At 35.9% G+C, this 13,781-nt stretch overlaps 2 protein-coding genes across 6 annotated transcripts in view; one reads left to right on the top strand and one right to left on the bottom strand.

Moving 5' to 3' along the window:
- The window catches only part of ADGRB3 (adhesion G protein-coupled receptor B3), a 724,811-nt gene that overhangs the window by 639,178 nt on the left and 71,852 nt on the right, over positions 1-13,781 (top strand). The window lies entirely within an intron of this gene.
- On the bottom strand, positions 3,308-4,055 carry LOC308247376 (rRNA-processing protein FCF1 homolog). The gene has a single exon (XM_080666380.1). The coding sequence runs from the start codon at positions 4,050-4,052 to the stop codon at positions 3,456-3,458; it is 597 nt and encodes a 198-aa protein (XP_080522506.1). The 5' UTR covers positions 4,053-4,055; the 3' UTR covers positions 3,308-3,455.

The following is a 13,781-nucleotide window of genomic DNA, read 5'->3' as shown; positions in this document are numbered from 1 at the left end:
TGTATTTATACTTACATAATTTGTATGTTTTTTTTAATTTCTTTATTGATTAAGGTATCACATATTTGTCCTCATCCCCCCATTCCCATCCCAAACGCCTCCCCACTCATTCCCCCACCCCGCTGTTGTCCGTGACCACTGGTTAGGCTTATATGCATGCATACAAGTCCTTTGGTTGATCTCTCCCCCTTACCCCCACCCTCCCCTACCTTCCCCCTGAGGTTTGACAGTCTGATCAATGCTTCCCTGTCTCTGGGTCTGTTTTTGTTCATCAGTTTATGTTGTTCATTATTTCCCCTAGATGAGTAAGATCATGTGATACTAGAAATACACTTATAAAGCCGAAAATGAGACAAGCAATAATGGTTATGCTGAGAGGCAAATGAATCAGTCTGTAGTGAGTTTCTTTCTGGGCCATAATTTGTATGTTTTTAAGTTGTTTAAAACATTTCTAACTTACCTAATGCAGGGTTTTTTGTATACTGAATACCCAATGAATGTTTTCTCCTTAAGGAATCAAGGACAAAACCCATTAAGACATGGTAAAGAAAAAAAAGATCACCTAGGATTTATCTGGGCTGAGCTATTCTTTCCCAGTAAATAAATGTCTTCCAAAAAGGTATTTCTAGTCATTACTTACAACAGTAATGGTACTAGAAATAGTTTATTTTGCTACATATTATTTATGTCCAATCTGGGTTACAGTACTCCGACCATAGTTGTCTGTTCCACATGCTGAGAAACTGAGAACCTAGCTTGGTAGGGTTCCAAACTTTCAAAGGTAATTGTTTATTAAAAGATAAGAAGCAGTTTGAGACAACTTCAATCTTGCTTCAGAAGGGATTTGCTACAATGTGATTTCAGCATTTCCCAACGCATGGGCTGAAATTTTGATTTGTTCTTGGCAATGGTTTGAATTGTTTCCATAGAGCTGGTTTATGTCTTCTTATGGCATGCAGTGGCAAGGAGTGTGTCATAAGAAGTCCAAGGTTAAAGAACATGGCACTGTGTACTGGGGAATCAATAAAAATAAAAAAAAACCCAAACAGGAAAATGAAAAAGCCAGTAGTTTCCTACTTTTGTTCGGCACTGGAATCCATGCTTTAGAGTTGGATGGGGAAATGTGCAGTGGGCCTTTGGTTTCCCAGTGGTAATGAACTCATAAATGCACGCTCACACAGCTCAACAGAGGCTTCAGTGCTTCCTGGCAATTTCATGTTATCTGGCTTTCTAGTTCTCAACAAAGAGAATTTCCAATCTGTTCATATGTACTCATACCTCTGATTTCCCTCCTACATCCTTAGCATTAGCAATTAACTCAGCTCCTACTCGCAAAAGAATTTGTTAACTGTCACAGACAGAAAAATCGTACCTTCCCACCAGGAAGTATGCTAACTTTTCTATATTTACACCCAATTTTTCTTCTTTCCTACCTATTTTTTTTTAAATTCTTTATTGTTTAAAGTCTTACATATATCTCTTTTTCCCCCATTGACCTCTCCCCGGCCACTCCCACCCCCAACACATGCCCTCACCGCCCTAATGTCTGTGTCCATTGGTTATGCTTATATGCATGCATTCAAGTCCTTTGGTTGATCTCTTACCTACCCACATCCCCCACCCCTCCTTCCGCCTTCCCTCTGAGGTTCGATGCTTCTCTGTCTCTAGATTTATTTTTGTTCATCAGTTTATGTTGTTGATTATATTCCATAAATAAGTGAGATCATGTGGTATTTATCTTTCTCCAACTGGCTTGTTTCGCTTAGCATAATGCTCTCCTTGTCCATCCATGCTGTTGCAAATAGTAAGAGTTCTTTCTTTTTTACAGCAGCGTAGTATTTCATTGTGTAGATGTACCACAGTTTTTTAATCCACTCATCTACTGATGGGCACTTAGGCTGTTTCCAAATCTTAGCTGTTGCAGATTGTGCTGCTATGACCATAGGTGTGCATATGTCCTTTCTGATTGGTGTTTCTGATTTCTAGAAGTGGGATAATTGACCCACTAATCCCAGTTTCCTACCTGTTTTAAATCAAGAGCAGACTCTCTTCTTATCCAAAGCCAGTTCTTCTCGTATACTTTAGAATTAATTTATATCATGCTTTTCAGTAGTTGTAGTCCTCTCACTCCTGACTCACAATTTCTCTCTATTTGCTCCTTTCCTTAACGTGTAAACATACTTTAGTATCTCTCATTGTAAAAGTATATAGCATACTCACCTTTCCTTCTAATAATTGTAGAAGTACTGATAACTACAATTCATATGTATATTTATCACTTAGTGTATGCCAGATGTATTCTAAGATCTTTCTATTATTAACTTGTTCAGGGGAGGGGACAGGGGGATCTTGCCATACTCAGCTCTGGAGCTATTACTTTATTCCTGCCAAGGGAAATAGAGCCAACAGAAGGGTGATCTCTCCCTGAAAGCGTCACTCTCTCACCACTAATTCAGGATCATCTAGGTCAGTGGTTCTCAACCTTTCTAATGCCGTGACCCTTTCATACAGTTCCTCATGTTGTGATGACCCCCAACCATAAAATTATTTTCGTTGCTACTTCATAACTGTAATTTTGCTACTGTTATGAATCGTAATGTAAATATCTGTGTTTTTGATTGCGTCCTAAATTAAAATATGATTGTATAGCAGAGACCTCCATTTTGTTACTCTTTCTAGAATTTTAGGAACAGGCTAAATTAAGTTATTATAATAGGTTGAGAATTTATGTACATAGTCATTATTGTTAATACTTTTTAAAGCCTAAGAGCTAAGCACATTACACTTATTATTTGTAATTTTAAGATGACCCTATGTAGTAATATTTTCACTCCCATCTGACAGATGAAAGATTAAGGCTGTGAGAAGTTGAATAATTGGTTCAAGGTCACTCATTTGGTAAGCTTCAGTTGCCAAGGGTCAGTCATGACTGTCTAAGTTGCTGATTGTGAACCCTGGTGAACATTAGAATCATCTGAGGAGCCGTAACAGTTCTAACACTCAGGCTGCACCTGGACAATTACATCAGCATCTTAGGGGGTAACGCTGATACTCATTTTTTAGAGCTCCCCAGGTGACACCGCTGTGCAGCCAAAGTTGAGAAATACTAGCCTACTTCTCAGACCGAAGACCATTTCTTCCAAAATTGGTTTCATTCCACATTTAAAAAGTCCTGTGACACGAAATAGACTGTTGATTAAACTTTTTTTTTTTTGTGAGCAGTCATTTGATTTATAAAAAGATGTAACAAAATTTTAAATGACAGAAAATATCATTTTCAAAGCAACATCAGTATCATTTTCAAAACACCACCAAAAAGTGAGTGTATTTAACTGTTCTCAGCTCATAACAGCAAATGTGTGAGTGGAGCAATAACGCATGTTGTAGCATGTTTAATAAACCTGCAACAGAGAAAGTTGTTTGAAGGAAAGCAGAGAAACTTTGTCTTTTAAGTATTAGAACCGAGGGGCTCCATAATCATCTGGCATCCGCTCAATGTTGTACCTATGGTTAGAAATGTACATGATGGGAACTCCGGGGATCTTCCTGATTCTTCGTTTAAGGTCCCGGTCAACTGCGGCCACAATATAACACTTGTGCTGAGTTACTCTCTGTACTAAGCAGTCATCTGCATAGGTTCCTTTGTGTGTGCATGGTAATCGTTCAAATCTTGGATCCTTGGCGATCCTTAGAGCCACTCGATACTTCTGCCCCAATTTCTCAATTTCTGCCATAACACAGTCAGTTATATAAGGGATACACTTGGCATAGAGACAATCCATCATTGACTGCACTAAGTCCAGTTTGGCCTTAATGGAAAAGTTGATAAAGTTGGTATCAACCAGGATGTGGTAAGGTGGGCCTAGCTGTGTGTTATATTGAAAGAATAAGCAGGAGGGGTATTGGGGGACTTCTCTTTCTTTGAGTGCACTGGGATATTTCTTTTCTTTCTTTTTAGGTTTTAATCTATCCTTTTCTTTAAGCCTCTGATCTCTGAGACTAAGCATTCGCTTCATGGTCGCATACTTCCTTGTTTTCTTTTGCTTCCCCATGTTCACACCGCACTCTTGCTTCTTCCAGAATCACTGTTGATTAAACTTGATAAACAGAATAAATGAAGGTCTTGGTAGGAAAGCATTATCTTCCTCTTCCTTCCAAGTCATCAAAGAAATATTTTCAAAGCTTAGACACCCCAGCAACAGGGTGACAGAGTTTTGTTTGCTCTCTTGTTACAAGTTGAAGGCAGCTTTATGTATGCGTTACTATTATCCCTCTTTTTGAGTGACCCTTTATGGTGCTTGCTTACATCAGAACTATAAACCCACTGATAAACTATTCCTTCTACAGCTATAGAACACAGTGTTAATCAATTCATAGAGGTATCTTTGAGCTTATAACACATTTTGAATTATTAGTAAAGCTTTAGTTATTAGTAAACATACTATTTAGCAAATGACTTTAGTATTTTTCATTTTGAATAAAGTTGTAATCTCCTAAGCCTGGAGATAACAGTATATAATGAAACATCTGCCATGCATGGTGTACACATGTTTGGATTCCCAAAGGACACATTTCCAAGAATCAGATTTTCCTGTTATGTGTGACAAACTTTACAAGGTTTTCCAATTATAAAATTGTTTTCTGCAAGACACATTTTTTTGACATCTGTGGAACCAATTTTTATCTCTATTGACATCTTTCTAGTATTTTTCTTTTTATTAGTGTCACTTTATTTTAATATGAAATTATAAAATCTAGCAAATAAGAGTTATTATTGTCTGAGGTACTAATATTTATAAACTGCTTGAATTGATTATTTATTAACTATTTCATATCATAAATGACTTCATATTAGCAATTTCTTTTACTTATAAGGGCCAGGCTTGTGACAGAGATTTTGATAATGCAGAAAATAACCTCCAACATTTTTCACAAAAAGTGGATCATAGAATGTTTCTCATCATAGTTTTGTGGCACAGGATTAAAATCAAGTATTGCAATTTCTGTTAAATAGTAAGCCAAGATTTTTAAAGAAAGAACTAAAAGTCCGTCATATATCTTCAATTTATAGTTTCCAGTACACACAAGAGAGAAAATGCTAAATATTTGGGTCTGCGAGACACATTTGTCAGTTGTCTACAAATGATATAGCTGTTGATGTAGCATTTCATAGCAGCTATGGAATAAGGGAGGTTGAATAAAGTGGCATTACAAAAAACTTCTGATTAAATCCTTAATACATAGAACATTTCATTTCATTTAATGAAATGGTGACCATAGGTCACAGTGCCCACTTGCCAGGGCTGACCAACAGACCCTGAGCGATGAATGAATGAATACTCTGACACAACTGTTTGCTGTGAAAGAGAGGGCTAAGGGACGCCTGGCTAAAGGAACCAGACAGCCTTGATTACCTGCCTCATTAGGCTTTTATTGTAGCAGCAGTTTGAGATAAAGTTTATCTTTTAGATATACTCAGTAGGGTAAGTAATATTGGGAGGACACATGTTTGTAGTTTAAGCAAGGACACCCAAAGATTAAGCATAAGGATTCCAGTAAACACCTGGGGGTCTGCACATGCATAGACTTGTTTGGGAAGATCAAGGAATAATTAGGGGCACTGCCTTCAGCACTCCCCTAAGTCTGAATTCCGATAAACAGGGTGGGCAGATTTCCACACACTTCCCTTTTCTCAAATGTCCTTCTTACAAACTTTCCAACCAAGTCTTATGCCTCCCCACACCCACTGGTTTTAATAATTCCTCTCATTTGGATTGAGGTGCTGTATCCTGATTACCTCAGAGTACATTTGCACATGTGTTGATGGAGTCTACATACCCAAACTCTACTTTTAAATGTTGCATTTTTTTTTGTTTTTTTTTTTTAGTTGGTGGTGATTTGGACAATGATGCTCCATCATGTAATATCATTTGTTTGTTTATCATAACACCTATTTACTAGCTACACACTATTTTATTTCAAAAAGTATTTGAGGTACATAGTATTCCATGGTGTAAATGTACCACAGCCTTTTTATCCACTCATCTACTGATGGGTACTTGGGCTGTTTCCAGATCTTAGCTATTGTAAGTAAAGGTGCTATGAACATAGGGGTGCATGTATTCTTTCTGATTGGTATTTCTGGTTTCTTAGGATATATTCCTAGAAGTGGGATCACAGGGCCAAATGTCAGTTTCATTTTTAATTTTTTGAGGAAACGCCACACTATTTTCCATTGTGGTTGTACCAGCCTTCATTCTTGCCAGTAGTGTACTAGGGTTCCCTTTTTGCAACATCCTTGCCAGCTTGTCATTTGTTGATGGTAGGCATTCTGGCAGATGTGAAGTAGTACCTCACTGTCATTTTAATTTGCATGTATCTGATGATTTGTGACTTTGAGCATTTTTTTCATATGTTTATTGTCTATCTATATGTCCTCTTTGGAGCAGTGTCTGTTCAGGTCCTCTGTCCATTTTTAATTGGACTTTTTGTCTTCCTTTTGTTGAGTTGTATGAGTACTTTATATATTTGGGAAATTAAGAAGAGAAAGACACATATCACATGATCTCACTTTTACATGGAATCCAATGAACAAAATAAACTGATGAACAAAATAGATCCAGAGACGTGGAAACATGCAACAGACTGACCAGTCTCAGAGGGAAGAGGGTGGGGTGGGAAGAGATTAACCAAACAACTTACATGTATATGAATAACCCATGGACACAGCTAATATTGTGGTGTAGGCCTGGGGAGGGAGCAGAGAGGAGGGTGTCAGTGGGGGGAAGGGGGAAAAGGCAATCTCTGTAATACTTTCAACAATAATGATAAATTTAAAAAAAAAATAATTTTTAAAAAGTATTTGAGGTGCCTTAAAGAATGTAGTTAAACTATATTAAAATTAATATTGCCACAATTAAGATACTTCACAGCACAAGGTAACATACCGTGGTGAAAAGAGCATAAGCGTTTTTATCTGCTACCTGTGTAACTTCACAGAGGTTATTTAACCTGTCTAAGCTTTGTTTTCTTGTTCATAAAATATTTACTTTTCATCATTGTTGCAAAATTGATGTTTAAGGCAGAATAAGTGCTGGATAAGTTAGATTTTCATCACCTTTTAGAATGCAGTTAAACATCTTCAAAGTTTTGCCAAATAGAAATCATTTAACATATTGGATTAAGCTTTTAATTTTGATGTTATTAACAGCTGTCATTTTTGAGCACCTGTTATTTGTGATTATGTATTATCTTTGTGCAAAGCCCTTTTTATCCATTATCATTTTTCACTCTCAGAATAATTCATTTTTAGTTTGTAAGAACTCGTGTTTTCTGAATAATGTAAATAAACAATTGTAGTGTGGTTTTTAAAGGACCATCTTTGAAATAACTATGATGATGAACCAGAATTTTCCCCCAAAGTATCATTCATATGAAAACAGTTACAAGTGTATCTCAGAATTATATGTATCTTGTACATGTTTTTTCCATGTGAATAGCAAGATATACATATTTCTAATGTATTTATTACAGACATATTGGTGTGAGTGAAGGAAATTATCTAAATTGTTCAAATAATAATTGCTTCATATGGAGGAATTATTTCAGTTTGTCTAAAATTGTTGAGATGTTGCAATAACTGCAAATAATTTCTGATTTCTTCATAAATACATCAGTTAAAGTATGCAGATATTGATACTATTAGAGAGTTTCAAAATATCCTTCTAACATGATTTACCTCAATTTCTGGTTATTATATTTCTAGCAAAAGCAAGCTTCTCTACATTGTGTATTCCATGGAGGATTTTTTTTAATATCATGTGTCTCTCATCAAAAGTATTTTCTCCTCTGCTTTTTTGAAATATTTATAAAGTAGGTGTCTAAAATTGCTTATTTTCAAAGGCTAACACCATTTTTCTGATTTATTTGAATGTTGGGAATAAGGTAAACATAGTATTTTGGTCTTAGAATTTTTGGAAATCTGCCAGACAAAAAAAGTAAATAATTATATTTCACACTTTAAGAATTTATCACTGTAATAGTATAATAATAGTTTTCAAGTTGAAATTAAAGTATCATCAATATTTGAAATAAATTAGTAAAACAGATATCTCTTATCAGTCTAGTAAGAAATAGGAACATGGATAAGCATCCTTAGAAATGCGAAAAATAGTATTTCTTAAAACTCATGAGATGATTACATACAATCGTTTACTTTGGAAAATATAAGTGAAATGGATAATTTCCTGGGAAAACATAAATTGCTAAAATAAATTTAAGAAGAAGTGACTACCCTGATAAAATCTTTAATTATAGAATATTCATGATATAGTAGAATTTTAGAGATAGGAAAGCTTTTAAAGATCATACAGTAGAAACCTCATCATTTATAAGTGAGGATGTTGAGGTCCAAAGTTTTTATGGCAAATTAAAAAAATAAACCATTCATTAGCTTTGGGAATTAGGAAGTCATGGGTAATTCCCCAGGAAGGGCAATTCAGAGGAGATGCTAGATTGCAAGAAGAAACTATGTGAGCAGGTATCAAAGGTGTTGATGTATATAGTTGAACCTTTCAAGAAATTTGACCACAGTTGGAACGGGAGAGAACCATCTATTGAGAACCAGTGAAAACAGACAAATATAAAAGAGGTTGGTTGGTTGCTTGGTTGTATGGTTGGTTGGATGGTTGGTTGGTTGGTTGAAATCAAGATTTCAACAGATTTGTAGGCTAAGAGATTATGTATATAAGAATATAGGCACTAACTAAATGAGGAGAGTATATAGTTGTCCAAATATGGGATCAAGAGTCATCACTATGGATCAAGCTCTTTATATCCACCATGCCATTTAATCTTTACAACAATCCCATGAGGTAGGTGGTGTTGTTATTCTCATTTTTTTTGCAATGAGGAAAGAGAAGCATGGAGATTTTAACTAACAATCAGAAAATGAAGCTCTCATTTACTGTGAACTCGCAGCGTGACTCCAGGGACCTGACTCTTAGCTCTATTACACCATTGCCTGGAAGGGGAAGGGCCTGCTTTGGAAAGGAGGAACAGGAAATATGAAGGGCACGGGAAATATGATATGTCAAGAATATGAACTGTCTGTACCTCATCAGTAATGTAGAAGTTAAGGTCATCTGATATAAGAGAGTAAAATAGAAAGCTAGGGCTTGAGAAGGATAAAAATGATTGTAAAATTTAGACTATAAATGAGCAAAATAATACTGTGAAAAGGCAGTGTGAGAAGGTTAAGAAATTGCATAAGCTCTGGAATCAGAGACAATGCTTCTCACACATTAACCATGAATGTTGGCCAGTTTACTTCATCTCTTCAAACTGTCATGTGCAAACCTGGAATGGTGATCATCTGACCACATATTATTCTGTTCTGTATCATTAGAAAAACCCTTTCTCCTGCTTTTTTTTTTTCTTTCTGGACTATTCTTTGTATTTGGTTTTCTCTATGACTTATAATTGTCTTGTCAAACTAAAAGCAACAATTTATTAAACCTGGCCAGTGTCACTCAGTGGTTGAGCATTGACCTGTGAACCAGGAGGTCAAGGTTTGATTCCTGGTTAAGGCACATACCCAGGTTGCAGCTTGATCCCTAGTTGGAGGAGGCAGCCAATCAATGATTCTCTCTCATAATTGATGTTTCTATCTCTCCCTCTCCTTTCCTCTCTGAAATCAATAATAATTTAAAAATGTGATCAGGATTTGATGGAAATTGCATTAAATATATTTGTCAGTTTGGGTAAGATTAACATTTCTATGCTGTAAATGTCAAGTCTTCCAAATTATGTACATAATATATTTTCAACTGAATCATATCTAGTTTTGTGTCTTGCAATTAAAAGGTATAATTTTCTACATGAAGCAATTACACGTTTTTGTTAAATGTATTTGAGGTGTTTCATAGTTGTCTTTTTTGTTGTTGTTGATTTCTTTTTAATGCTCACCAGAGGATATTTTTTCCATTGATTTTTTTTTTTAATAGAGTGAGAGAGAGAGTGAGGGAGAGAGGGAGAAACATCTACTTGAGAGAGAGACACATGGATTGGTGGCCTTCCACTTGGGCCCTCCAGGGCCAGGATTGAATCTGCAACCAAGGTATGCACCTTGCCCAGGAATTAATCACATGACTGTTCAGGTCACATGACGCTCTAACCACTGAGAAAAACTGGCCAGAGCTGTTTTATAGTTTTTGTTGTTGTTATTAATAGGACCTTTTCTTTTGCCTTATAACCTTTCCCTATTAATTTTGTTTATAGGTATAATTTTTTTCTCACTTTCTAAAGAACTTAGTATTTCTTTGAAGTTTTTATTTTCTGTTACCTCTATTGTCTCTCCCCACTCCCCACATTTTATTTTTCTTTGCTTGACTTCTTTTTTTCATGTTGGAAGGTTTTCTCAGTTATCTGATTATCCTTGGCTGTGTATTCACATATAAAAGCAAAGCTCTAAAAAATGACTTGAAGCTCTACGTGGGTAGATAGACTTACTGAAAGGTATATTTTTTAAATTGATTTTTTTAGAGAGAGAGAGAGAAATAGAGAGGGAGTGGGGGAGAGAGAGAGAGATGTTCACTTACTTATGCATTCATTGGTTGCTTCTTGCATGTGCCCTGACCAGAGATCGAACCCGTAACCTTGGCCTGTTGGGACGATGCTCTAACCCAGTGGTTGGCAAACTCATTAGTCAACAGCCAAATATCAACAGTATGATTGAAATTTCTTTTGAGAGCCAAATTTTTTAAACTTGAACTTCTTCTAACGCCACTTCAAAATAGACTCGCCCAGGCCGTAGTATTTTGTGGAAGAGCCACACTCAAGGGGCCAAAGAGCCGCATGTGGCTCGCGAGCTGCACTTTGCCGACCACTGTTCTAACCAACTGAGCTACCTGGCCAGTGCTTGAAAGGTAGATTTGACAGTATATTAATCAAGGATGAGCCAGAGTATGAAGATTTTTTTCCTCTCTAGGGAAGAATTTTAATCTCTGATCTGCAATATTTTGGGAGTAGGAGTGAGGGGAGGGCCCTATGATTCAATACATACGTGTGTATCTGCTTGTACATCAACTCACTAATAAGCCTGGTGCTTGAGTTTAGAACCCAATCCATTCCATTTTCCAGAGATTAAACATCCCTGTTACAGTGCAGGGTTGCATTTTAAGCTAAGTAAGAAACACAGTTTCAACTATTATGTGTATACTTTTTCAGACCTTTCTCTTTTTCAGCCCCATGTACTAGTAATTCTGTGTTCCTCTCTTTTCTGGCTCCTACTCTTTCCAAGTATTAAACTCTTCAGAAGGTCTGCAGAGTTATGGGTCTATTACAATCAGTATTTCCATAATCATCCCCACACCCTACAAGCATTTGGGCTATACTTTCTCTGCCACTGTAAGTCAGTTACACCCTCTTCCTTCAGCATCTTCTGAATTTACCCACACTATGAGTTCACTGTTGTCTGCCACCTATTCTCTTTTTCCTGTGACTGAATAACTTGGTCATTTTAACATGGTTTTGGAGGGAGAAGAGAGATAAATCTGTAATGATTAATTAGAAATTTTGTTTTACATTTTCCAGTAGGTATTTTGGTGTGCAGAAACATTAGTTTTGTATATTGATCTATGTATAGGAAATAGAATTTTTGCATGTTGATCTTATATCCAGCCATCTTATTGATTCTTCTTGTTACCAGTATTTCTAATAGTTTACAAATTGATCCTCTTGGATTTTCTAATAAGGATATATCTATAATGATGACAGTATTATCTCTGCCTTTCCAGTTGCTTTTACTTGTATTGTTTGGTGAGGATCTCCTATATAATAGTAGAGGTAGATGGACATACTTCTCTAATTCATGTTTGATAAAAATGCTTTGAATGTTTCACTATTAGATATGATTTTCAGCATAGGTTTTGAAGTGATAAACTTTATTAAGTAAAAGTGTTCTCTATTCATAATTTGAAAAGATTTTTTTAAATGATAATTGGGTTTTGAATTTTATCAAATATTTTCACATTTATTTCTTTCTATAAACTGTTAATACAGTAAGTTATATATGGAGGTCATGTTTAATGTTGAATCATCCTGCATTATTGGACACACTTATTTGATAGTGATTTATTTTGCTTTTATTGTATTTCTGGCTGTGATCTTTTTTAATACTTTAACCTTAATGTAGATAAGTGAAGTGGAATATAGTTTTCTTGTTTATTTTGGTGTCAGTGCTATGCTAACTTTGTAAAATGAGTCAGATGCCTCTAACCTTTTCCTGTGGCCTGGAAATATTTTGTAAAATGGGAATTATATATCCCTTAAATTTTGTTAGAATTTGCTTATAAATTTTTCTAAAATTTTTATCATTTTTGAAGGAATGCTGTATTTTTTTTCTTATTACCTTTCAATTTTTCTAAGATCAGTTTTTAAATCCATTTAACTGATTTTGATTATTTATGTTTTTCTGGGAAAATGTCATTATATGTAGGTTTTCAATTTTATATGTGTATAGTACATGCTCTTCTGTTATGATACCTTTAATAGCCTAACTTATTTATTTTTTAATTCTCACACAAGGATGTGTTTTCATTGATATTTTTGAGAGAGAGAGAACAGTTGTCTCCCGTACACCGCAACTGAGGATTTAACCCATAACCTAGGTGTGTGGCCTGACCGGGAATGGAACCCACAACCTTTTAGTGTACAGGATGACACCCCAACCAACTGAGCCACCCAGCCAGGGCCCTTTAATAACTTAATATTATCTATTTTGTCTACCACCTTTAAAAAAAAAATCACACTTGCCAAAGGTTCAGGTGTTTATTGATCTTTTATTTTCCAGATTCTCCAAGTTTATGAACAAAAGATAAACTATTCATCAGCAAATAGCAAAACTAGGTAAACATAATACAAAATTAATGACATACATTTTAGAGTAAAGGAATTAATAAACTACTACTCACTACTGAGAATTCACCCCCCACCACTACCAAACAAAAAAGACCACCTGTTTGATGATCAGATCATGTCATCTTGCTCTCTGTCTTTAGAAGTGGCTGTTGTTGCTAAAACCAGATTTTCTTTAGCTCCATGCTGCCTTCATTTTTGTGAGGCCTGGAACTTTTTGCGGCCCTTTGGCTCAAGATGGAGTCATAGTTCTTCCTATAAATAAAAAATGGCTTTTTTTCATTATGGATAAACTTTTTTTTCATCCTTGTCCTGTTTCTTTTTCTTTTTTTCTGATTCATCCTCAAGCAATTTTTTTTAAAGTGACATTTCAATGAAAACTGATACAGTGTCCCTGGCACCAGGGCTAGTTATAAAATTCAATTAATACAGTGATTTTCAACCTTTGTTTATCTCATGGCACACATAAACTAATTACTAAATTTCGGCACACTAAAAAATACATTTTTTGCCAATCTGACAAAAATTAGTTATAATTTTGATTGATTTACAAAATAATAACAATAATAATAATTATTACCTACCTTTTTTACTCCAAAGTGACGTTTATTTTTTTGGCTTCACATGGTACTAGAAGCCCGGTGCATGAAAATTCATGCACTGAAAGGGAGGGTCCCTCAGCCCGGCCTGCCCCCTTTCACAGTCTGGGAACCCTCAGAGGCGTGAGGCGACCTGGTGATCAGGGGAAGGTGATGCCCCCATCACACCTCTGCTGCTGCCACTGCTGGCAGCACAAGCCTTGGCTGGCCCTGGTTACCTGAGCCCTGGGCGGCTGGGAAGCCACTATCTGAGGCTTGCCTGCGCCT

This window comes from Plecotus auritus (genome assembly GCF_963455305.1).
Source record: "Plecotus auritus genome assembly, chromosome: 4".
Taxonomy (NCBI): domain Eukaryota; kingdom Metazoa; phylum Chordata; class Mammalia; order Chiroptera; family Vespertilionidae; genus Plecotus; species Plecotus auritus.
The sequence above is the reverse complement of the archived record's forward strand: the minus strand, read 5'-3'. Positions and strand labels throughout refer to the sequence as shown.

Bases quoted from the DNA above. Each gene is read 5' to 3' on its own strand.
- LOC308247376 (XM_080666380.1), bottom strand. From the start codon at position 4,052: ATGGGGAAGCAAAAGAAAACAAGGAAGTATGCGACCATGAAGCGAATG.